Source organism: Callorhinchus milii, unplaced genomic scaffold, assembly GCF_018977255.1.
Source record: "Callorhinchus milii isolate IMCB2004 unplaced genomic scaffold, IMCB_Cmil_1.0 Scaffold5, whole genome shotgun sequence".
Classification (NCBI taxonomy): domain Eukaryota; kingdom Metazoa; phylum Chordata; class Chondrichthyes; order Chimaeriformes; family Callorhinchidae; genus Callorhinchus; species Callorhinchus milii.
Window position 1 is genome coordinate 21791502 of NW_024704746.1, and position 26651 is coordinate 21818152.

A 26651-nucleotide genomic window follows, 5' to 3' on the forward strand; every position below is an offset into this window, starting at 1 on the left:
GAAGAGAAAATAATATAATTGGAAGTCTTACATATCTAAAATATTAGGATCTCAGGTTTTGGTATTCGATTCTAAAGTGCAATCCAAAACAAGTGGCGCTAACTAATAACCATAGAAGACAAACAAAAGCCAGAAAAACAATAACTCCATCATGTATATTTAACTTTTTTGCAAAATTTCTTTGTGGAGTGTTTTGGAAAGGTGGATCAGGTGACTTTTTCTTAAAAGAGTCTCTTTCCATTTAGAATGTTTTATTCTGTGTGCATCTATTTTTTTTGTAATGCCGCAATGCATTTTAAACTGTGGTAAAGTTTCATAAATATGATCAGACAGCACTCACTTGGGAAAGCAAATAAATAAACGGTTTCCTACGCAATTTGAAGGGGATACGTACAAATACATCTCGCGCTGAAAGTCATCTTCTACGTTGATCTCTGAGTTTTCCGCTTCTGTGGACTTTCCTTCAGCTTTTGCTACAATGTCTGCAGCTGGGCCATTAGTCATGTCCAGCCTCTCCACCCACGGCAGGTCTTTCTTGAAGTTTGCTAAGCACCTCGCCATTCCCTCCTATAGATATAAAACCTACATTAATGACCCTGTTCTACGCAGCTCTTATTTTAATGACAGGAAATAAAGATCCTTGTGAGGAAAACATGAGATCCTGATAGTTACTCGACAGCATTCAACTCAGTTCAACCACAACAAATTACATTTATATATAACAATCGTTGCATTTGATATGGTTACTTTTCAAGTCTTCGAGACGTCTCAAAGCTCTTCAAAGGATATACTGTAAAGTGAACTGACTGTATACTTAGTGGGCGAAAAGCACCTTTCACGTCAGAAGGATCTTGAACAATTGTGCTATTATTTGGGAACGAGGGGAACAATATTATTTGGGAATAATATCTTGTTAAGAAGAGCCTGGGAGAAACGTTTTATTTAACAACCTGGAAACCAAAACGTTTTAGTTTTATTTTTCAAACCAAGAAGAAATATTTCCTGTTGATACTTGATCGCTGGCATTCTGTTTAAAAACATTGTGGAGTCCTGTAGCTCAGTGGTTAGAGCACTCGCTTTGCAAGTGAGAGACCTGAGTTCAATTCCAGGCAGAGGGCGAAACCTTGGGCAAGTTTCCTTACTCCACACAGAGCCTAATAATAATCCCTCCAAAACCACAAACAATAATAAATTGGTCATTTTCAATCTACGACTGTTTGTGGGACATTGCTGTGCGCAATTGGCTGCCGCGTTCGCCCACAAATATACAGTCGATTCACTTTACAGTGTGTTCTGTGAAGCACTTTGGGACGTCCTCCCGACGTGAAAAGCGCTATATCAAATGCAAGGATTATTATTATTATTATTGTGATCGGGGGCAAAATAAACTGATCAGCTTCAGTAGCATAGGGAGCACATTATCAAGCAGATAATTACAGTGGAGATATGATGGACAGAACAGGGTCTGTACTAATTTGCTCCAAACAACTCCTCAGTTGAGAAAATCTAACATCATCTTTCCATAAAAGGAGAAGAAACTCACCACATCATTTGGACATTTTTTCTTTGCTTCCAGCACAACATTTAAACCAGGCTTGAGTAAACCCTTTGCGAATGCCTCTTGAAGCTGAAAATAAAATACAACATTAATATTTGAAAAGTGAAACACAGTCATCTTTGTACCAGAGGCGTGAAAACTGAAACATCACCAGACCATTTAGTCTTAAACTTCCTTTAGATTTTTAAACAAGGATGAACGACAGTCTTGATTGCCTAAAGAGCTTAACGCTATTAGTGTCTTATTTTGAATGAATGCTCCATGTTCACAAATGTCTCATTGAACAGTATCACGAGCAGTTTTCTCTCCCTCCGTCCCACCTCAAACTCCAGGGTGTTAAATTCCTAATTCCAGCCATCCTGGCCCATCAGAAGCACTTGGAGGGGGCTGAACAGTCACTAGAGGGAAGGGGGTGGGAGGTCAGCGATCCTGTTAACCCTGTGATCAGGGTAGCAAAGTCCCAATTTTGTTGTAACGCACAGCACGGGGGGGGGGGGGGTCGACAAGCGAGTGGAATACGGTAGTTTTCAAGAGGGAACCAGACAGATATCTTAAAAAAGGAATACAGTAAAACTCGCATAAGTCTGACCTGCATAAACCGTATAATCGTCCAGTCGTTACATCTACTCAGGTGCCCTGGAATTTCCTACTATTTGTACATTTCACATAAGGAATCCGGAATGGGGGCATAATCTTAAAATTATAGCTCAGCCATTCAGGAGTGGAATCACCCAAAAGGGAGTGGAAATTTGGAACTCTCTCCCCCCAAAAAAGGCTGTGGATTATGGCTGAATCCATTCACATCCTCAAGACTGAGGGGGAGAGGGATTTGTCAGGTCAGGGTGTCAAGGGACATGGGGCAAAGGCGGGTAATTCCTTGAAAAAAAAAGTAATAATAAATTGGTCGCTCAATCCACGACTGTTTGTGGGACGCTGCCGTGTGCAATTGGCGGCTGAGTTTTGCCCACAAAATACACAGTCACTACACTTTACAGGACATTCTGTTAAACGCTTTGAGACGTCTCGAAGATGTGATAAGGCGCGATGTCAAATGGAAGGATTATTAAGCATTATTATAAATTGGACTTGAGGTACAGATCAGACGTGATCTTATAGAATGGCGGAACAGGCTCGAGGGGCTGAATGGCCTCCTCCTGTTTCTATGTAACTCATACTTTACACATAAGTCAAATTAACGGTGCGGTCCCAACTGATATGACTTGTGTGAGAGGGAACGAGACCGCGGTGAGGGGTGGGGAGAGGAGGTTCCCTGTTTCAGAGCGCTGGGGGAAGGGGGGGGGGGGGGGGGGGAGAGAGGGGGGGGAGTGGCAGAGAGTGGGTGAGGGGGAGAGAGTGGGGGAGAGAGAGTGGGAGAGAGTGGGGGAGAGAGAGGGGGAGAGAGAGTGGGAGAGAGTGGGGGAGAGAGTGGGGGAGAGAGGGGGAGGGGGAGAGAGTGGGGGAGGGGGAGAGAGTGGGTGGAGAGAGAGTGGGGGAGAGAGGGAGAGAGGAGGGAGTGGGGGAGAGAGGGGGAGAGAGAGGGGGGAGGGGGAGAGAGGAGGGAGTGGGAGAGAGTGGGGGGAGAGAGGGGGGGGAGGGGGAGAGAGGGGGGAGAGAGTGGGGAGAGAGGAGGGAGAGAGAGGAGGGGAGGGAGAGAGTGGGGGGAGAGAGGGGGAGAGAGAGGGGGGAGAGAGTGGGGGAGAGAGGGGGGAGAGAGGAGGGAGGGGGAGAGAGGAGGGAGGGGGAGAGAGGAGAGAGGGGGAGAGAGAGGGGGGAGAGTGGGGAGACTGACCTCGGTGTCTGACTGGCTGTCGGTGTCTGACATGGAGTCGGTGTCCATACTGTAGCTGTGGCTATGGCTGTGGCTATGGCTGAGGCTGTAGCTATGGCTGTAGCTGCCGCTGTCGCCGCCGCGCGCTCTCGGCCGAGCGTGTGAGTGAGAGAGAGGCTGAGGGGCGGAAGCGGAAACCAGGCCGGTGGGGGGCGGGGCGGGTCCGCCACCAAATCCCGTCCGGACTCCACACCCCTCCCCCCCTCCCCCCAACAGCGGAAAGAGCGTCACAAAGGTTCCGGGCGCAGTGACCCGCAGTCAAAAGGGAACAAGTGGGAGGGGGGGAAGGGAGAGAGAGAGGGGGGGAGGGGGGGGGGGAGAGAGGGGAGGAGGGGGGGGGGGGGAGGGGGGAGGGGGGGGGGGGGGGGGGGGGGGGAGTGAGGGGGGGGGGGGGGGGGGGGGGGGGGGGGGGGGGGGGGGGGGGGGGGGGGGGGGGGGGGGGGGGGGGGGGGGGGGGGGGGGAGGGGGGGGGGGAGAGAGGGGAGGAGGGGAGACAGGGGGGGGAGGGGAGTGAGAGGGGGGGAGGGGAGAGAGGGGGGGGGAGGGGAGAGACGGGGAGGAGGGGAGAGAGGGGGGGAGGGAGAGAGGGGGGGAGGGGAGAGGGGGGGGAGGGGAGAGGAGAGAGGGGGGGAGGGGAGAGAGGGGGGGGGAGGGGAGAGAGGGGGGGGGAGGGGAGAGAGGGGGGGGGAGGGGAGAGAGAGGGGAGGGGGAGAGAGGGGGGAGGGGAGTGAGAGGGGGGAGGGGAGAGAGGGGGGAGGGGAGAGGGGGGAGGGGAGTGAGGGGGGGAAATGAAATGAATACGTCACCTCTCCACTTCTCTTTGCTATTCAGCAGCGCCACGTCGTCGTTGTTGCTGTCGTTGTTGTCGTTGTCGTCGTCGTTGTTGTCGTCGTTGTTGTCGTCGTCGTCGTCGTGTTTTAAAAATATATTATTATATTAAAATAAAAAAAAACCAAAGTCCAGCCTTCGGGAAATCAACGCCTGTAGACTGCAAAGCGCAGTGACTGTGTATATTTGTGGGCGAAACGCGGCAGCCAATTGCGCGCAGCGTTGTCCCCCACAAACAGCCGTGGGTTTGAGTGACCAAATTAGCATTATTAGTTTTGTCAGTTCTGACAAAAAGGTCATCGACCTGAAACACTGACTCATTTTCCGCTCTCCATAGATGCTGCCTGACCCGCTGCGTGTTCCCAGCCACTTCTGTGTCGATACCAGATTTCCAGCATCTGCAGTACTTTGCTTTTTGTTTATTATTATTATTATTATTATTATCATTTATTTTTATTAAGGGATTATTTCCCCCTCCCTCAATCCCAACCCTATAGCCCCCACATTTATACACGTAAATATAATTCCAGTCCACCACCAGGTGGGGGGAGGTTTCCTTTCTTTTCGAAACATCTGTAACAGTAAATCAATTTGGGTAAAAGTGGTTATTGCACATTTTAGTCAGGAGGTGGCATGTAGCCTGGCTGTAAAGATGCCAAACTGGATGAAAATAAGTACTGGGCTTACATAATGATATTGTAGTTAATATAATAATAAACCTTAACATTTGATATAGGGCTGTATCACGCCATCGAGACGCCTCAAAGTCCTTCACAGGCTATACTGTAAAGTAGATTGACACCTGTTTGTGGGACACTGCTGTGTGCAGTTCACTGCCACATCGCATCACCCACACAATACACAGTCAATCCACTTTATGCTCTGTGGAGCGCTTTGAGACGTCTCAATGACGTGATAAGGTGCAATTTCAAATGTAAGGATTATGATTATTATTATCACCATCTTCTGCATGAAGAAGTTCCTCCTGAACTACCTATTAAAATCTATCACTAACTATCGCATTTATATCCTCGTATTTATATCCTTTGGTTATGGACTGAAAAAACAAGTGGAAACAACATATCAACATCCCTTCCTATTCTTGAACACCTCTCCAGCAGGGCTTTGTAGCTGCAATTGTTAAGAGGAGAGATTATAATGGATATAGTTTAATGGATAATGCCTTTGTCACTTCCCTCCTTGATTTCTCAAATGCATTCCTCGTTACTCTTCCCAGTTCCATCATCCACAAGGTTCAGCTCATCCAAATCTCCGTTGCCTGCATCTTCACTTGCACCAAACTCCGTGCCATCACCCCAATCCTCGCCAGGCTCCCCTGATTCCCTGTTTCCAGAAGAGATCGACGTACAAGATTCTCACCCTCAAATACAGTTCCCTTCACACCCTAGCACCTCCCTATCCTCTCTCACCTGCCTGGGCCACACTAGTTTGTTTGTTTGCCCCCTTCGCTCAGCTAACAGGCCTGCTGTGAGTTGTCTGGACCTTCTGTGCCATCATCACTGAGCCTTTAGCCTAACTAAGCCCCTAAACTCTGGAATCCCTCATTAAGACCTATCTCTTCAACCACAGCTATGGTCACCTTCTCCCTTGATTGGTGTCCAACCAATGATAATAATAATAATAATAATCCTTGCATTTGATATAGCGCTTTTCACGTCTTCTAGATGTCCCAAAGCGCTTCACAGAATAATAATAATAATAATAATCCTTGCATTTGATATAGCGCTTTTCACGTCAGGAGGACGTCCCAAAGCGCTTCACAGAACACACTGTAAAGTGAATTGACTGTATATTTGTGGGCGAATGCGGCAGCCAATTGCGCACAGCAATGTCCCACAAACACTCGTGGATTAAAAATGACCAATTTATTATTGTTTTGTTTTTTTGGAGGGATTATTATTAGGCTCTGTGTGGAGTAAGGAAACTGTGCCGAGTGGCTATCCTGCATGAAGGATGCTGTATAAATGCAAGTGTTGTTATTTTCCACATGAACAAATGACTCTTCTAAGGCAGGCTCAATTTGTATTTAACACCGTTCCTATCATTAAAGGAGAGATAAGTTATGCATATCAAACTCCCCCAGGATGAAACACTCTTCATTTGTAACATGTGTCAAGGCTGCCACATTGCCAGTAAATTATTATTAATTTGTGTACAATCTATTTCGAATCTTAATTTTATAATATATATGCTACTCAGAGACACCGCAAAAAAAGGAGCCTTGGGCACTTTGGCTTGGCTCCCGTCTGATGAACGTCCAAAGATGAAGCAAATAGAATATGCTGGAAAGGAATTGACATACAGCAGAAATCGCTCAGTGTTTTATTATTGAAAACATTTTTAACAATTATATTTTGAAACATTGGAGGTCTCATGATCTTAGACTAAATGGTTTAACAAGAACAACAACTTGCACTTATATCGCGCCATCCACGCAGGGTAGCATCTCAGAGCGCTTAACAGTGGCAAAACCTGTCTCCGAGCCGGCGGTTGGGTGGGGGAGGGGGAGATGGTCGTAAACACGGTCAAAAAGGAAGTTTTTCAGGGGGGACTTGAAAAAGGGGAGAGAGGGGGCAAGGTGGAGGGATTGAGGGAGAGTGTTCCAGAGCTTCAAGGCGTAATGGCTGAAAGCGCGACCTCCGATGGTGGGGTGGAGGGTGCGAGGGACGAGCAGGAGGCCGGTGCCAGTCGAGTGGAGGCTTCGGGTGGTGGATTGGGGAGTGAGGAGGTCGTAGAGATCGGGAGGTGCCTTAGTGAAGGGATTTGAACACGAGTGTGAGGTTCTTGAAGTCAATGCATTCAGTGATGGGGAACCAACGGAGTCTGAGCCAGAACCGATAAGATGTGGCTACGGAGTTTGGTTCAGATCAGTATGTGGGCGGCAGAGTCTGAATGAGCTGATCTTGTGAATAGTGGAGCTGGGAAGACTGGCAAGGAGCGCGTTTGACTAATCCAGGCGGGAGGTGACAACCGCATGCACGAGGGTTTCGGCTGCATTTGGGGTAAGGTACGATCGTAGGCGGGCAATGTGGCGGAGGTAGAAGAAGGTGGTCCTGGTCAGGGACCGGCTGTGGGCGAGGAAAGACAGCTGGGGGTCGAACCAGACGCCTAGATTGCGCACTGGTTCGGTGAGTCTGAGAGAGAGCCCAGGGAGTTGAGGGGTTTAGATCCGCAGGAGTGAAGACGTTGACAGGAGCCGAGGAGATCTTAGATTTAAGATTATTGTCTTAAAATTTAAGATGGTGCAGAATATTGGAAATTCACTGTTAATTAAGAACTGCAGGGAAATAGCTTCCAAATTAAAACTTTGATTTTAATAGGAAAATAGGACACGGAGCAAGTATTAAGACATGGTGTTGGGGGGTTTATCTCTAGTATTTAACTATTTACTTCTTGTTCCAGTTTTGATACTATATATTCCATTACAACTTACATTCGAACATCTTCAATCACTTTACAAACAGCTAGTCTTTGTGAGAAGAAAAAATGTTCAAGAGCTGTATTGAACTATTAAAATCTGCACCAAACATCTCTTCTGTTTTGCTACTACTTTTTGAAACCCAGTTGACATCTCACAGCCTCAAGCCACTTTGCTGGCCACTTTATTCCGTTTATAATGAACACCGGAGCAATCAATGGGGATCAATTTAGCCGTTCATTTGATATTTATCACATGCAGCTCATGTAAATCATAGCGCTTTTAAGTAACAGTGGTGCCCCGAGGGATTGATTTGTTGGAGCCAGATAGCTGACGATTTATTTCAGGGCTGGTAACAGAAGACAAAGCCCTTCTCTTTCCAAGTAGTAGCATGGGATCTTTAACATCCGCCTTATTGTGCTGTCGGTTTAACGTCTCACTCGAAGGACGGCACCTTTGACAATGCGGCGTTCTCCCAGTATTGCACTGGAGTGACAGCTCGCCTTAGAGGAACTCTTTGGCAATCGCACTGCACCGTGGAGTGCCCAGAAGTAGCGTAGCAACAAATGTTCTACCAGCATCCAAAAATGTAATGCATTCTACCTGTGTTATGATTGGAACACAATTATATTTAACAAACCGTGTAATGTGGTGTTATTTACTATAGCTAGAGGGAAATATTAATAGCTGTTCCAGTTGAATCAATTTTATTGCTTTCTTTAGTTTAAGGAATAACTAAATTCCCCCCTTCTCTACTCAAGGTGGTATGTAACGATAAACAGGTTGCTTTTTGTGAGTGAGGTGGCCGTGGTCGGTGAGTGTTTTGAGACTGCGCCGGTGGTCTTATCAATGGGTCCGTGTGCATCCCAAATGGATTCATTTGTATCATGGGATCCAGACCAATTGAGGAACTGATCTGGAGCCACCCGTCCCTGGATACAATGAGCACAAGCGTCAATAATGTGTGTGCAAGTGTAAGCGCTCTGAGACGCTACCCTGTGCTAAATACGTGCAAGTTGTTGACGTTGTTGTTACAGCAATTCCTTCCTAGAATCTTCGATAAATACTTCAGCACTTTCTTTGCGATATTGTTTATGTGACAGCCGTGTTTTTATGTTATGTCCCACACAAAGTATTCCTGGCCCTTTGCATATACTGGGTAGAACTTACAAGGTATAGTATCACAATGAATCTGTGATCAGTAAATTGATTTCTTTTTAAACTTTACCTTCACTCCTAATACAACATACGACTGATTACAATTCCTCCCCAAGGCGTAGCTGGTGCTTATCTTCGAGTCTTAAAGTCACGTGTTTATTTGTTGCATAGGATAATTGAAATAAAGATCTGGGAATAGAAAATAAATTAATATGGGACACACATAACAAAAAACTGATACAGACACATTGAAAATGCCTTTGTGCCAAACAATATGCGGAATTTATATCCTCCGGGATATGAATCAGTTGTGTTCTTACAGTCCAGGCAATAATTAGACCGTTCACAATTATCTGCCTCATCTAAATGATATCAGAATCAGTCAGGGGCATGAAACAATTTAGGCGCATGTTTGCATTTAATTTGAAGGCAATGGTTGGATATAATGCTTCAGAAGATAACTTTTCTTTTTGACAACAACAACAACTTGCACTTATACAGCACCCTCCAACCAGGGTAGCGTCTCAGAGCGCTCAACAGTGGTGGAACCTGACTCCAAGCCGGGGGGAAAGGGAAGGTGGCCGTAAGCACGGTCGAACAGGAAAGTCTTTGGGGGGACTTGAAAGAGGAGAGAGAGAGAGAGGGCAAGGCGGAGGGATTGAGCCAGTCGAGGGGAGGCGCCAGGTGGTGGATTGGGGAGTGAGGAGGTCGGAGAGGTAGGGAGGTGCCAGGGAGTGAATGGATTTGAACACGAATCGTGTCGTTGTTTTCTCGTGAGATGTGAGAGGACTTAATACAACGCCCCATCTGTTTGTGTACCTGCCTGAGTATAACTCTGATGGATGACAGCCATAATAGCCCAGCTGCACGGTAGAAATCTGGCAAAGTGCTTGATTGTCACAAAAGTGAAGGTGAAATGAAATACGGGGGTCACGTAGAGAAAGCAATTAAACTCAGGGCAATTTGGCAACCTGCAACTTTCTTGGTGAGATGTGGGCACAATTCTGTTTCTCTCACAACAGCCTACTTCCCCCCACCCCCCAAAAAAAAATCAAGGTTGGTCCAGGACATGTTATATAAATAACAGCTTGCTGTCTTGCAATCGAACTCATCTATTCCAGTCACCTCTTTGCAGAGGTTTGGAACCTATCACGTAGAGTTCAATATAGACAGTCAAATTAATACTTTTGTAGGGCATGAGGCACTACAGCTGGGATTCTGATTGAAAATGGATATTGTCCTGACTTCGCCTCACTGTCGGAGGGATTAAACAGGGGAAAAAAACAGTCCACTGCTCCTTGTCCGTGAGCTGAAAATAAATAGTGTGTGAACACTGGGTTGAGGGCAAGGTTGGTTTGGGTGTTTAGCCCTGGCTGTTCTCCTATTGCCCCCTCCTCACTTCAATTGTTGACACTCTCTTAAAGAAATAGGCAGGTGAAAGATGGCTCCTTTTTCTGCTTGCTGTATATACACAATAATAATCATGCTAATAATAATAATCCTCGCATTCGATGTAGCGCCTTATCACGTCTTTGAGACGTCTCAAAGCGCTTCACAGGATATACTGCAAAGTATCTACTGTAGAGAATACAATACAGGTAAAGCATATACATAGAATATACAGGCCATTGTTTCATGTCACTATATCTGCACTGGATCCTTGAATCAATTTATAACAGGCTATTTGCAGACTGGTCAACAATGTTGATCGGTCCATGTATCACCAATTGGAATTTGCATAGGAAGCAACTGTGAGAATATTCGTACCAACTTTGTGCCTTTTGCTTCCCCTTTACAAAAGTCTTTTGGCTGCTCTCGTAGAAATCTGAACAACAAAGGACCTTTAAAGCATTGCTTTCAAATTTAGTGCTAATAGCGTAGCAGACTGCCTGGAACTGAGGATGGGGGGGTGGGGGTCAGACTGAAGGACGAGATCACAGTTTTAGTCCCTCATTCGAGCTGCTGCAATCAATTCCTTGGTGATTTTCTATGTCCTTTGCAACCATCAAGAAAATGGCTGCAGGAAATCTCCAGTAACAATGTGATCTTTTTCCTGTAGCTGAAAAGTTCTGTAATGTGACCAATATTTGCCTTTGTCCACAATAACAACAACAAATTACATTTGTATAGCGCCTTTCACGTCGGGAGGATGTCCCAAGGCGCTGGACAGTCAGGGATTTGGACCTTCTTGGCAACCCCATTCCGGTCATTAATTACCCTCTGGGTGAAGAACAACATACTGGTGTCTGTTCTGAAATATCTGCGAATGAATTAAATTATTGCATTAAAAAGAAAGCAACCAATCCGCGCTGTAAAACAAAACTGTACTGGGCAGGTGACTGGAACAATGAATGGGTTCATAGTAATGACTCGAGTTTTAGAAATGAACCTTCCCATCCAGTAATCATTTATCATCCCTGGTCCCCATGATTGTCAACAGAAAGGAAGAAGTCATCGTGACTGTTCTCTCTGTTATTCGGCTACTTGCCACCTTTTAATAATAACACTTATGTCTGCAATGAATAACAATGAGTCGTGAAGAGACCTTGGCTGTGTAATAAACTGGCATCCATTTCAGGCTGGTATGATTAACATAAGGTATGAGTATGGGAATCTGGGACAGGTCTTGTGTCTAGGGAAATATAATGAAGGACCAGAAATGTGGTACCGACGTTAATGTTCTTTGGCCTGTTTTGAAACTCTCTAAGACTGTAGAGAAGATAGTTTAAGCCTCGTCTGGGCTGAACACGTTAGAAAATAGGGGAAAAAAAGTCGACTTTGTACCTCAGAGTGTGGCTCAATTAGGATGGGTTTGGACGGTTGAGAGATTACTTGAACCAATCGTTCCTATTGCTCTGATCGTTATTTTGCATGAGAGAGAAGCTGGTTGAATCCTACAAAGTAAATGAAATGTGATTATGTTTGTTAACCATTGAGCCAAATCAAGTGATATTCATTGAAACTAAATTCCCAGCCGCTCGTGCAGTGGTTCAGTTGGTACGCAGGCTTGCCAGACTAGAAAAACAACAACAAATTATATTTGTGCAGTGCCTTTCCCGTTGGGAGGACATCCCAATGCGCTGGATGATGAAGCGCTTGGGGGGGAGTTAGGATCAGGAGGGTAGGAGGGTGACCGAAGGTAGGGTTGAAGAAGAGGGTCGAAGAAGATGAGCCTTGAAGGAGGCAAGGGAAGTGAGCGAGGCAAAGGGACTATGGGATGGTTCCAAAGGGTGGGGACAGGAAGGATGAAGGCCTGACCACCTATGATGGGACAGGCAGGTGGGGAACATGGAGCAGGCCAGAGCCCGCTGAGCGGAAGGAGTGGACAGGTCAGTATGGAGTTAACAGATCACAGAGGTAGAGAGGAGTAAGGTCGTGGAGGGCATTGAAAGCAAGGACGAGGATTCTGGCCAACAATCCCCCGGATACAATCGATCATTCACTTCCTCATTGTTTGTGGGACATTGTTAGGTTCAAATTAGCTTCCGCATTCGCCTACAAATAACACAGTCACTACACTTTACAGGAGAGTGCTTTGAGATCTCCTCCTGGCATGAAAGGTGTTACATCAAATGCAAGGATTATTATTATTTTATTATTGTTATGTAACATTCAATCCATTGTGCCTTGTGTCTGCAGAAGCCAAAGCCGATCATACGGCAACAAAATCCGTCTCCTCTTCTGTAAAAATAATGTATTTTATGTAAAATAGATATCATAAGACTCTATAAATCGTCAACCTGCTGCGATTGGTGTGGGCTGTAACTGCAAAAACTATTGTGCTAAACAATCTTCACAAAGGCCCCGTCTTAAAAATGCAAATTGGTTTTTTGTGACCTTCTCTGACAGGTGAAAAGCTGGAGTTGTTCAAAATGACCTCTGCCGAGCACAAACTTGCCAGGAAATTTCAATCGCTCGTTGCTGTTCTCAAGCTGTATCCATCAGAGCAATGCATTCTCTAAAGCGTTAAAGCCGATCTTAGATTGACATATGTTGCCACTCTAACAGCCTTCCCAGCTTCATCTCTCAATCTCTTCACCGGCAGATGTTCGAAGAAGAAGAAGAACAACAACCGCAACTTGCATTTATATAGCGTCTATAGGGTAGCGTCTCAGAGCGCTTTGGTACCAAATGTTGGTAACATAGTGTACTGTTAAAGAAGCTCCCATTTAATTCACCTGTGTGCTGTGCAAGGGGCGTCCAAATAGCTAATCCCTCTACAACATTTCATTGTATAGACTGTACTACGCTACAATACAATATTACATTTGTATAGCGCCTTTCACATCGGGAGGACGTTTGGCCCAATGTTTCGCCTGGGAATCGAACCCAGGTCCTCTCCCTTGCGAGGCGGGTGCTCTAACCACTAAGCTACGGGATTCCGCAATACAATTGCTGTGGCCTTGTCAAAGCACTTTCTTAACTCACCTTAAATGTTGAACGTGCCTGAGGTTTCTTCATCTCCTTTCTCTGCGGGTTTTCTTCTACCTCTTTCCCTCTTGCCAAGATAAAGTGTTCCACCACCACCTGCGTGTCGGTGTTTATACTCCAGAAGACTCCCTCTCCCCCCCACCCCCATCCCTCCTATTCACCTATCGTATATCACTCTATTCCCTTCTCCCTCATTCGGGCCATCTCACAATCCGTGTGTGCGTTCTGGCCTGTAAAACATTGGTTACCAGCAAACACATCGCGAGCATCTTTTCAAAAAAAAAGTCAGGGTCAGCCCCCACCAGATAGAGACCCCCCCAATCTCACCTGGGATTGCAACTCACTGTCTCTCTGCTGGACAAAGTTTTGAACGGCCCTTAGTTGAAGCGAGTGTCTGGTAAAGTCCACTAGTGTGAGGGTGATATCCACTAATAATAAACCTTGCATTCGATACAGCGCCTTATCACGTCTTCAAGACGTCTCAAAGCCCTTCACAGGATAGACTGTAAAGTGAATTGACTGTATATTTTGTGGGCGAAACGCAGCATCACGCATTTCCTGGCTTGACCTTTGTACGAGGCATTAATAGTCCTTGTATTAGTGTTGCCAAGGCTTATGGCAGTGGAGCTGATCAGAGCTTGTGTATTACAATGTTTGAATTCTACACTCATAACTCTGTCGTTGATATTCAGTCAGATTGTTGTATAACATGGGACATCAAGCAACCAGATGGTTATCGTCATATTTCACGGGGGATAAAAACTTAAGCTAGAGTGTGTTACATATTCCAGAGAGTACATTTTGTGCTCCTGCCTCCACTTTTCCCTGCAGCTTTTAGTTAATTCGTTAATGCTCTTTCCAATAGATTTCAGTACATTAGCCAATTTACCTTTCAGCTCCTCCATTTGCTCTTGCTCATCCAGTTCATTGGATAAATTCTTCATTTTACGTAGGAATGGCAGAATGACAGCTGTGTGTATGTGTGTAGGAGGGTGGGTGGGTGTAAATATAAGTAGCTAGGAATAGATCTAAAAGGGTGTTTAGGAGGAACCTCTTTGGGAAGTGAGGATGTGACTGTGGTTAAAGATGTTAAAGATTCTGTGGCGTTTTTCGAAAAGAGAAAGGGAATTTCTCCCAATAATCCCTCAACTAAAATTGTTCATTCACTTCATGGCCGTTTGTGGGACATTACTGTAGGCAAATTGATTGATGTGTTTGCCTACACATACACCATCATTGCATTTTACAACAAATCCTTTAAGACGTGAAAGGCACTATATCAAATGTCTCAAAGCACTTCACAGAATTACTGTAAAGGGAATAGATGGTATATTTTGTGGGCGAAATGTGGCAGCCGATTGCACACAGCAGCATCCCCATAAACAGTCGTGGATTGAGTCATCAAATTTTTTTTTGATGGATTATTGCTCCCAGAAAGTGATCTGCCGCTTGACTAACAACCAGGTTCCTACTAGGTAAACAGAGGCGTGTAGAGTAAGGAAACATGCCAAAGTTTTCGCTCTGCCTGGGAATCGAACCTGGGTCCTCTTGCCTGCGAGGTGAGTGCTCTAACTAATATGCTACAGGACTCCACAGAATAAAATCTCGAAGTAAGCTTTTTTATTATTGGTTTCAAAAGAAGCGACAATCAGCCCCTGTGCAGTGCCTGATGTTATTTTCTATTTGTGCATTTGAATTAATCCTCTTTGATCCAGGAATGGCTAAAGCTGGAAACATTCTGCAAAAAGGCAATCCGGAAGCGGTAACAGATGTCTCTATACATTACAGTTTTATTTCCCTGCTGTTAAAACTGATGATATTAATTTGATGTCCTTGTCTCTCCCGAGTGAGCGAAATCTCAGCCTTTCTGACATTTCTAAAAGAAAGTTTGAACAGTTCGGGCAGTCAAGATTGGAGACATCGATCCGTCGAACGCCAAGTTTATTTATAATGAGTCTTGCAGCTGTGGTGAAAGGCGCTGTGTAAAATACAAGGATTTTTATTATCAAAGTGATCTGCCCTTGCCAGTCAGGTTAGCAATGTGCATATGCGACCTGTTTTCATCTCACTGGCCACAGCAGGCCATTGAGCATAGTTCGCAACTCATTACCGCTGAGACTGCTGATTCCTAATCACAGCTCAACACCACAATCCACCCGGGAGACGGTGAAGGATGATCAAAGTGTATTGATTCAATTAGTCAGATTTGCCATCGGGTTCCTTCTGGTACCAACTTGTCCAAATCTTAAGTAAGGCTAAATATACCACTATACCATTGATCAGATCTTGTGCTTTGAACCTCGTTGTTACTTAAACCATAAGGTAGACAGGCCACACAGTGACAGGTGAATTATACAGTATCAAAATTTTACACTGATCTCATTGTCTCCTCCCTATCTTGTTCCTTTCCAAGACCTTAAGCCTGGTACTCCTCGCCACCCTCAGGCTTCTCTCCTTTCTTCAACCTCTATTGTAATCGACCACCCCTTCTTCATGAACGCTGTCAAAAAAAGTGCTTTTAGCCCATTTTTACAGATGAGGAAAATGCCAGTTCCCGAGACTGTTAAATGACATGATTGGTGCACTCAGCATTCTATTGAAGAACCGATTTCAGTTGGAAAATGGGAACAATCTGCTGCAAATATCATCCCCAGGAAGCTCTTTATCCTCAGTATAAATCACTTTGCCTTTGAAAAGATTGATTGGTATATAAAAAAAGCCACTCTGAACCTTGTACTGGGGCTCAGTAGATTAAGTGATATACCTCTAACCACCAAAGTTATTAAAAGTCTAGTCTCGTTTGGACCAAAGTGAAGTAAAGCGTTACAAAATGTTTGTCACAAACTCAGATGAAATTTGGGGGAGTAGGGCTAGTTGGTAACTCTTTCAAAGAGCCAGCACAGGCACGATGGGCCGAATGGCCTCCTTTTGCCCTGTAAGATTTTTCTGAGATTCTGCGCATTATAGAGCACACGTTATTCATATCAGCCACCTCATATCGACTCCCTCTATGGAGCACAGATCCCAGTATAAACTCCTAGCAGAGCACAGACATCTCACACAGATTTGCTGTACTGATCAAAGATTCTCAGCTATAAACTCTTCACGCAGATATCACACGATCACAAGCGAGAGATGTTAAGCTGAGGTCCCGTCTACCTGTTTGGGTGGATGTTTAAGATCCCATGGGGATTACTGGAAAAGAGAAAGGAGTTTCTCTCTCCCGGTGTCCTGGCCTACAATCCCCCAGATAAAATTGATCATTGACATCTTGGCTTTTTTTTGTAAAACCTCTTGGCTTTGTGCAAATTAGCTGCTGGGTTTTTCCTGCAAAAGACAACGTCACTACACTTTCCAGTAAATCCTGTGAAGCACTATGGGAATGGCCATCCAATATCTAAGGATTGATTATTATTTTTCAATCTGCGAGACCTGCAATCTGCAACCTGTGACCACATCTTGTTCCGTGCCTCAGATTTTCAGTCAGCAACAACAACAACTTGCATTTACACAGCGCCTCTCACGCAGGGTTGCTTCCTAGAATGCCTGACAGTGGCAGAGCACGACACCGAGCCGGGAAAGTGACCGTAGGAAGAGGAAGGTCATCAGGCACGATCTGAAAATGGAGAAGGAGGGGGCGAGGCGGAGGGATAGGGGAAGATTGTTCGAGAGTTTGGGTCGTTTGAATCTGATTTGAACCAAGTCCTCTCCTGATAGTCTAGAAAAACGTGGTTGAAAAAAAAATCGGAAACAAAATGAACTTCATCTGTTATTTTGCGTTACTTAATTAATGGCCCTTCATACAGATCATTAGCGACTGCCTGCTCCTTCAAAATAATTAGGTGAAGTCTTGCACGCTCCTGAAATATTTAGGTGATTTGAAGTTTGATAGCAGGGCTGAGCTGTGCGGTGAGAGCAACTTTTAACACTCAGAGGAGCTGTCGGATACTGGTGACCTAGAAAAAGTAATTGCCTTGTGCTCTATACCAGAAATTAGCATTTCTCCTCTATTGTGTCTTCTCGGTTTTCTTGCAGCTGATGAAAACAATTAAACTCACTGATGCCTTAATTTGTATCGCCCAAGCACCATTTTCAGATGTTGCATCGAAGTTGATGTCCATTTGTTTTGAAGATAATTTATTTATTATTTATTTAATCTCCAAAGGTTAGAGAAAATAATCCACTTATCGACTTCATCCAGCCTGGCACCCTGACCATTACATCCTGCTTCCATTTGTGAAAATGCCAAAGTCAGTCTGTGTGTTCCTGGTCTCTGATGGTATTAAATAACGAGGAAGGTGAATTAATTGACTTAAAAACTGCCTATTTTAATAAATAAAATTGATCATTCACTCCATGGCTGTTTGTGGGATATTGCTGTGTGCAAAACTGGCTGCCACGTTTCGCCCACAAAATATACAGTCAAATCCATTCTGTAGTATATCCCACGAAGCACTTTGAGACGTCTTGACAACATGACAGTGACTGTACTTGCAGCCAATTTTGCGCGCAGCAACATCCCAGCCATGAAGTAAATGGCCGGTTTTAACTGGAGCACTGTTGGCAAATTACATTCGCCTTAAATGTGAAGTAATGTGTATACCAGAGGAAGCGGGAGGAGGTATATCAAGTGCAAGGATTATCATAACTTGCCGTACCAGTTTTCAGAGTTGTGAAGGTGTGGAATGCGCTGCTGATATGGTGCTGATGTGGAGATGTTTAAGAGAGGTGTGAGTAGTCAGAGGCATTAAGGGGTATGGTGACAGGGAAGAGGGGCATTGGAATTAAAAGAGCTGCCTAATACACTGGTGGGACAGGCTTGATGGGCTGAATGGCCTCCTTCTGTTCATGTTTTCCAATGCTCCTATGAAATGCACTACATTTTGCAATTTGCACAATCTGCTCATCAATTTCTACAGCAGTTCCAGCTTTGCTTGTCTGCGATGGAATCAAGCGATCTGATTAAAAGCAGTGACTATCTTCAATCCTACAGTCTAATGCCAGAGACATCTTAATTTTATATAACTCTGGCAACACAGAGCAGCAGGAAACCTATTACACTAAGCACTGAACAGTCCCACAGGGTCATCCTGGTCCTTATTGATGAAACGCCACTCAGAAAATTAAATTGATTGGACCCAAACATCATCATTTTTAAAAATATGGAAAATAATCCTTGTTCCTGTTGCCCTCTCATGATACTGGCAGCCCAACTGCAACACGTTTTATATATTCGATGGCTATTTTCTTACTCTTCATAATCCGTTGGTAAGAAATGTGTCAGCCTAGCTTGGTCTGTAGTTCTCTCTCTCAAAGTCCCTGCAATGGGACTTTGAAGTCACAAAGTCAAGGCTGAAGGGTCTGGGGGGTGTGCTGCGTTGTTGAAAGTATCTTCCTTCATATGAGATGTTATTCCAAGGTCCCATCTTCCTGTTCAGGTGGACGTTAAAGTTCTCGTGGGACTATTTGAAAAGAGAAGGGATTTTCTCCTGGTGTCCTGGTCAACAATCCCCCAAATAAAGTTGATCATTCACTTCATGGCTGTGGGACATTGCTGTGTGGAAAGTAACTGCATTGTTTGCCTCCATTATGAAGTACTTCGAGATGTCCTCCTGATGTGAAAGGCTCTGTGACCTATATCAGGATTAGTATTAATATTATCCTCCTGAAGTGAATGATTCAATTGCAAACCTTGGGTCCTCAATTGAAAACAGTGAGTATCAACTGCAAAGGTTTTCCCTCAGAATTGGACATCAATCAATCAGTCAATTAGCTACTCTTTCCAACCTGCAGTGAGGCTTCAAATGCTCTTCACACCGCGATTGTTAAACCGCAACAACTCTTCCTTCCCCGTGCAATTGGAAAACACTCTTTGTTGTTCTCAGAAGTGCAGATGACTAGGTCAAAAGGTTTTCAGATCCCGGCATCTCTTCCATTCCAAAATAAAACCCTACGAGGTGAAGCATCACCAATGCGTTCAGCCAAAGTAAAAATGGGTTGGTCTCATTTTACTTCGCATTATACAGTATTTCACACTTGACCCACATGGTGTCGGTGTCAGCCGTCAGCCTGGCTCAGTTGCTAACACTCACGCCTCTGAGTCAGAAGGCTGTCGGCTCACAGCCCCACATCAAGACTTTGAACCCTGCAAACGACTGCAGGAATAAACTCAACCTGGGAAATGCTTAAGTCTTTTCATCAGCAGCGTCTATATGAAGATTGCATGTAGGGACTACTACCCTCAGATTAACATTGTTAACACTGTTTGTGGGACATTGCTGTGCGCAATTGGCTGCCGCGTTCGCCTACAAATATACAATCAATTCACTTTACAGTGTGTTCTGTGAAGCGCTTTGGGACGTCCTCCCGACGTGAAAAGCGCTATATCAAATGCAAGGATTATTATTATTATTATTATTATTATTATTGTGGAGTCCTGTAGTTTAGTGGTTAGAGCACTCGCCTCGCCAGCGAGAGGACTTGGGTTCGATTCCCGGGCAGGGCGAAATGCTGGGCAAGTTTCCTCACTTCACACGCTTCTGTTTACCCAACAGTAAGAAGGAACTCGGTTGTTAGTCAATAGGTGGATCACTTTTCCGGAGGTAATAATCCCTTCAAAAAAATATTTTAAAACATTTGGTCACCCAATCTGTGACTATTTGTGGGCCGCTGCTGTGCACAATTGGCTGCTGCGTTTAACCCACAGTCAATTCACTTTACAGTATATTCTGTGAGGCGCTTTGAAGACGTGATAAGGCGCTATTATCAAATGCAAGGATTATTATTATTAAGGATTATATAGTCCTAACTGTTCTAATAATCATTCCGCCAGTAAGTCGACAGCTCATTTCAGGAAATCCTTCAGGCTTTTCTGTCAAGATGTATCCATAGCAGAGGATTTGCGAATTGCCAGTGAAAACAGATTCTTTCACTATATGCAAATCAGAACAAATTCACACAGAAGGCTGTAGAATTAATGCCCCAGCCACGTTCTGGTAGCTGCTTGAAGGCATCTTCCCTTCGCTGTCAGGTAGAAATCTTCTCCATCGCTGCAGCAATGTGAAACACGGAAGAAATCAGCACAAGATTAATCCTTGCCTTCAGTATAGTCCTTTCAAGCAGGGAAAGTGTCTGTCGTAAAGAGTTTCACAGGGTTTGCTGTAAAGTGTAGTAACTGTTATTTTATTTGTAGGCAAACGCAACAGCCAATTTGCACACAGCAATGTCCCACAGTCAGACGGGAAGTGAACGATCAATTTTATTTGGGGGGGGGGTTTGTTGGCCAACAGCTTTACTAACCTTGGCCCTGTACCAACCTGTCCGCTCCCTCTGCTCGGCGGGCACTGGCTTGCTCCACATTCCCCCGCCCTGTCTGCTCCACCATCAGCGGTCAGGCCTTCAGCTTTTCTGCCCCCACCTTAGACCATGCATCTTCCCACTCCCACCCTTCCTTGCCACCCAAAGCTCTTGATTCCAACCCCCAGCTTGGGGGCAAACTTTTTACTCCAGCGCCTGGGGACATCCTCCCAACATGAAAAGCGTTATATAAATGCAATTTGTTGTTGTTGTTGTTGTGGCAGGACACAGGGAGAAACTTCCTCCACAGCACAGATAAACCCAGATCATGCACTGAAGCCCGAACGTACACCTCGGCACGACGTAAATAGAAACGGTTTGGTGTAAACTTCTATGTTTCTCGCTAAAAAACGGTGACGTATTCTGCAGGAATCACACTTGTGTTTATTTTGTAAACGATTCATTTGCAGTGACGTCCACAGGGGAAAGATCAACAATCGGGCCGTGACGCAATCTATTTATGCTGAGTTGATTCCCGAGATGAACAGCAGTGTGACGGAAAACTACAGACGGAAAACACATTTGCCTCTAGTTATTTATCACCAAACCTGTATGCGTGTGTGTGAATGTGTGTGTGAGTGTTTGTGAGTGTGAGCGTGTGTGTGAATATGTGTGTGTGTGAGTGTGTGTGTGTGTGTGTGTGTGTGAATGTGTGTGTGTGTGTTTAGATGCTTTTTCCTGACAGCTTTTATTTTTACATTTTGCACGTCCTGGCTGCGATGACGGTGTTCCACTCGCAACTAGTCTGCGTGCAAAACACAATAACACCTGCAGACACACACTATCAGGAGGTCTCGGTCGCTCCTTCGAGCAGCAGTTAAACTTCCTGCCGGCTGTGATCTGCTTCATCTGGAATACATTAGCGCGCCCTGTCTAATGCCCTGCCAATTGCGTTGGCGTTGTGTTCTGCATCCTGATTGATGTGGTTCATGCAGCGTGATTGTAGGGTGAATTAACATGTCTGGGTAGACAGTGAGTGTGCTATGTGGATCAGACTCCTCCACTGTCAAGCGCTCCGGGACTCTACCCCACGTGAAGGGCACGATATAAACGCAAGTTGCTTTTGTTAAGAAGACAAGTTGCCCATACTCACTGATGGCTACAGCCCATTACCAACTAACTTTGGGAACCCGCCGAGGATGACGATAGATTCCAAACCTGCTCAAATCCTTTCGATGGATGTGAGCATAATAAATAATTATCAAAAAAAAATGTTAAAAAGTAATAATGTTCAATTTACAGAAGATGCTTTAAAATAAATTGACTGTATATTTTGTGAATTGACTGTATATTTTGTGAATTGACTGTATATTTCTTCCTGATTTGCTGAGTGACTGCAGCACTGATGGTCAAGTAATGTATCTGGGTGCAGATGAGTTTTTCCTTGAAGTGACAATCTCTCAGCCACTGTTCAAAGCCGATCAACAAACCTGTTGTGCTCCTCACCAGCCAGGAGGCCTCTGTCTGGCCTAAGAGGACACAGTAGGTGGCAGGAATTAACCTCAGGTCAGTCCCAATGCGACAAAATAAAGTTTGGATCAATTAAGTTAAAGAATAAAGAGAGACTAAGTGATTTAATTGCAGAACTTTAGCCTCATCATTCTGGAGAACGAAAGGGACTCTCACAGAGAGGTAGTCTCCAGGGACAATAGTTTGGTGTCTCCATGTGCCATTTAAGCTCGTAGCAAGAGAGTTGATTGATTATTGATTTTGTACCCACTTGGTTGCTGTGACTCCATAGCTACTGCACATGGAGCAACACCCTTTGCTGCTACTGGATTTAATGACTCGCTCGCCATGATTTCCATGGCAATGATGAGAAGACCGACTGAGATTCATTATCGCCGAGAGATCTTTCCCTAAACCCTATTTGAGACGCTCAGATAATAAATAAAATCTCGGCAGGCCCCGGATAGAAACATAGAAATTTACAGCACAGACGAAGGCCATTTGGACCATCGTGTCTATTAAGAGCAATCCTTTCAGTCCCCTTTACCTGCCCTTTTCCCCATACCCTGTGTCAAAGGAAGTAACAAAGCTTGGCTTTCTTGCGATACCATACTTATTACTTGCGGTTAAATCGAAGACTAGATGAGGCATTTTTTTAAAGAAAATTCTTGGATGGCTTCCAGGCTTTTACAAGTACATTTCTATATAATAACTGTGCTCTGGTAGGTGTTACCCTTCACTGTAGCATAACGAGAGGAAACTCAATGTGCCAACTCCACGTACCTGTGGGGCTTTCTGCTTCTCTTGTCAGCTCAACTCTCGGCAGCTCTCTGGCTGGATATTTATCGTATCCACGGGCTATCATTTAGAATGCACCTGCCCTCCTGAAAGGAACACACCGTGGAAAAGCTCTATTACTTTCAACACTCTCTGTCTTGTGTGCAGTTGCGTCTCTCTCTTCAAAAGGCCAGTATAGTAACAATAATAAATAATAATCCTTGCATTTGATCACATAGCCCCTGATCACATGCCTGAGACGTCTCAAAGCGCTTCACAGAATACACTGTAAAGTGAATTGATGGTGTATTTTTGTGGGCGAAACGATAGGACTGGAGAGACGTCACAATGTGCAAGAAGCGAGACAATCTGATGGTGGAACCGGTTGACCACACTGGTGCTTCACCAACGCAAGCTGGGTTTCACTGGAGCGTGACTAACGGATTAAAAGTCTCTTTTAGCTGTAACTTTCCTGTGACAAGAATGTTTGCTCTGTCACTTCAAAGTGTGTGTAATATGTGTGTGTGTGTGTGTGGGGGTGGGGGGTGGGGGGGTGGGGGGCTCACAATACAAACTGTCAAATCAATGCAAAGCTGTTGTCAACAAAACTATTCACCTAAGTCACAGAGACAACTGAAGGCAAGTCAAAACAGGCTGTATCAACCCTGTGCCGCTGAATGCTAAGATAACTTTTAGAACACACCGAGAAATCTCAGACGCTTCTATTTCTATTTCAAGAGGACTTTGACCCACTTTGGAGAGGGTTCAGGGGGCAACTGGGATGATTGCGTTAAGTAATGCGTTGACTCACTCAGGACTGAACCTGTTTTCAATGGAGAAAGGAAGATTGATAAGGGGACACGATTCAGCTTTAGAAACGTGTGCGGCAAGGATAATGTGGATGTAAGCAGATATTTAACTTAGCCCCGTCACTGCAGAAGTAGAGGAAATAAGTATAAAATTAACCAGCCTTCAAGTGAGATTAGAATTTCTCCCCCCTCCACAGAAAGGTGGATTGACGAATCAGCCCCCAGGAAAAGTACTTAATACTGGGCCAATTAATCTGCTTTTAAAAGGAGCTGGATAAATATCCATTTCGGAATGAGATTGAACGCTGTAAGGATGAGCCTAGTCACAGATGGTTAAGTACTCTATGCAACATAAAGGTTTATGCACTGCAGGAATCATGCACAAGTAATTATAGACTGAAGCTGATCAGAGTTGTAGCCTGATGTAGAATATTCTGTAGTTTTCCTTTAACACCTACTGAGACTTGGGGAGAAATTGACCAGAGCTATACATTTTCTGGACTCTTATTCTGCTCTGCTATATGTTATTCTATGCATTATGTCTGGCACACCAACCTCTTTTTGCTAAGGTTTAGGGAAAGCTCTCACACAATTTTGAAAATAGAATTTCACACTTTACAGTTTACAGGGAATGTAATTCCAACTGGGAACAGATTGGATGAGATGTTACACCGAGATCCCTGTTCAGGTGAACGTTAAAATTAGCTTCTATTTTGAAAAGAGAGTTTCTCCTTGTGTTTTGGCCAACAATAAAGAAAATTGGTCATTCATTTCATGGCTGTTTGTGGGACATTGTCATGTGCAAAATGGCTGCTGCATTTGCCTTACAAAATACACAGCCAGTGCATATTTTACAGTGTATCCTGAGAAGTGTATTCTCCTGAGGTGAAAGGCATTATATCACTGTCAGGATTATTATTATATTTACTATTTTCTTAGCATTCCAGAGTTCAACTAAATATACAATCAATTCAACTTGACAGTATATTCTGTGAAGCGCTTTCAGACGTCTCGAAGAAGCGATAAAGCGCTATGTCAAATGCCAGGATTATTATATTATAACTTCCCTTGTACTGTTCTGTACAGATGTTATGTCTGCTGGAGTTGCATCTCTTCTAATTTACATTTTAAGTGAAGCAGTCAATGATCTAACTCATTCTCCAGTGATCAGGCGTTCTCTATAGTTGTTAATGAGGTTATTAACCTTCCAGCATGTCTTTGATCTGCCGTTCCTGTCAATTTTAAGCGGCTGTAGGATTCGCCCAGGGATTTATTAATGGCTTGTCACTCTCCACCTGTGCACTGAACACCTACAGCCAAAGTTTCAGGGAGCCGTTGTTCCCATTCCAGAGCACAGGCCACTTGTTCAAAATCATGAGATTGTTTAAAAAATATAATCCTTGCATCTGATATATGCCCACAAGATATACAGTATATTCCATGAAGCGCTTTCAGACGTCTCGAAGACGTGATAAGGCGCTATATCAAATGCAAGTATTATTATTATTATATAGCGCCTTTCGCATCAGGAGGACATTTCAAAGTGCTTCACAGGATTTTACCATAAAGTGTAGTGATTGTGAGTTTTTACAGTGAATGTATCAGCTATGAAGTGAATCATCAATTTTATCTTGGTGGTTTGATGGTCAGGACACCAGAGGAAAGGGAGCTTCTCTTTCCAAACAGTGGCCAGCTGTCTTTAACGTCCATCTGGACAAGCAGGAGAGACTTCAGTCTCATATTCCATCCAAAGGACGGCATCTCCAAACATACCCCCAGCACTCTAACGAACTGTCAGAGTAGGAGTCCAATGTGGGGCTGGAACCCACAACCTTCCGACTCAGAGATGATAGTGATCCCAACTCTGCCAGGCTGAACAAAGCCAATTTAATTTCCCCGTTTCCAGAAAGCCCACACATTGCTGTCCCCATTACAGCACTGTGCTATTTCTTAAATGAATCCAGTATCCTGGCCCCAACCAACCTTTCCTCGTAACCCATTTCCAATTGTTAATTACCCTTTGTGTAAAGGAATACTTCCTGGCGTCTGCCCTGAAATTGCCCATCCTATCCCCGAAGATATGCTGTGATTGCAGTACAACTACAATAGGGGGAATATTTGTTAGATCAGCATATCGAGGGATACGGGGCAAGGGCAGGTAATTGGACTTGAGGTACGATCAGCCATGATCTTATAGAATGGCGGAACAGGCTCGAGGGGCTGAATGGCCTGTTTCTATGTATCTATCCTGCTGTCTTGCAATGTATTATTGCGGGTTTACTTTCTCAATCCCATTTAATATTTCAATTTTCTGCAGACATTTCGCGGGATAGACAGACAGCTGGTGACAGGACCCCCCCCCTGAGAACCCACGCAATAATGCTTCTGAACTTCAATCAGAATTCAACATTGTGACTTTACCGCAGGTCTGCGGTTAATGGCCACTCATTAATCAACCAGACACTTAAGTACTGCGGCACAACTACAATAGGGGGGGATGTTATACAAGGAATGAGAAGGTTAATGGCTTGTTTTGTGATTGTGCAACACAGTAATCACCGAACAATGATTTTCCGCTGTTCTGTTAAACGTGGATTGTTGTGTAGTTGACATTGCTGTCATTCAGTTCAGCAATTGTCTGCATTTACTGACGTGCTTTTGAGCAATAGTCTGGTTTCCTTCTGTGGCTTCTGTGTTTACAGTCCAATGGAATGGTGCGTCACGAGAACCCAATTACACCTACGACTCACTCACAACCACACAGTCACTACACTTCACAGTAAGTCCTGTGAAGCCCTTGAAGACAAGTCCTGTAATGTATAGGTGAGAGCACTCACCTTGCCAGGAGAGGACCCGGGTTTGATTTCCGGTCAGAGCGAAACCTTAGTCAGGTTTTCTTACTCCACGCACCTCTGTTTACTCAGCAGTAAGTAGGAACCCGGTTGCTTGTCGATTGCCGGATCGCTTTATGTTTTGTGAGCGAAACACGGCAGCCAATTGCACACAGTTGGGCACTGG

At 44.6% G+C, this 26651-nt stretch overlaps 1 protein-coding gene across 2 annotated transcripts in view; it reads right to left on the minus strand.

The window, feature by feature from the left end:
• ebna1bp2 (EBNA1 binding protein 2) overlaps window positions 1-26651 on the minus strand; it is a 39578-nt gene that overhangs the window by 3403 nt on the left and 9524 nt on the right. Inside the window, exons 2-5 of one of the 2 annotated variants that reach the window (XM_042334763.1) lie at window positions 5443-5558; window positions 3348-3592; window positions 1544-1627; window positions 395-567 (exon numbers count right to left, since the gene is read on the minus strand). In XM_042334763.1, coding sequence (XP_042190697.1) covers window positions 395-567; window positions 1544-1627; window positions 3348-3592; window positions 5443-5558 — 618 coding nt within the window. 2 annotated transcript variants of the gene reach the window in all.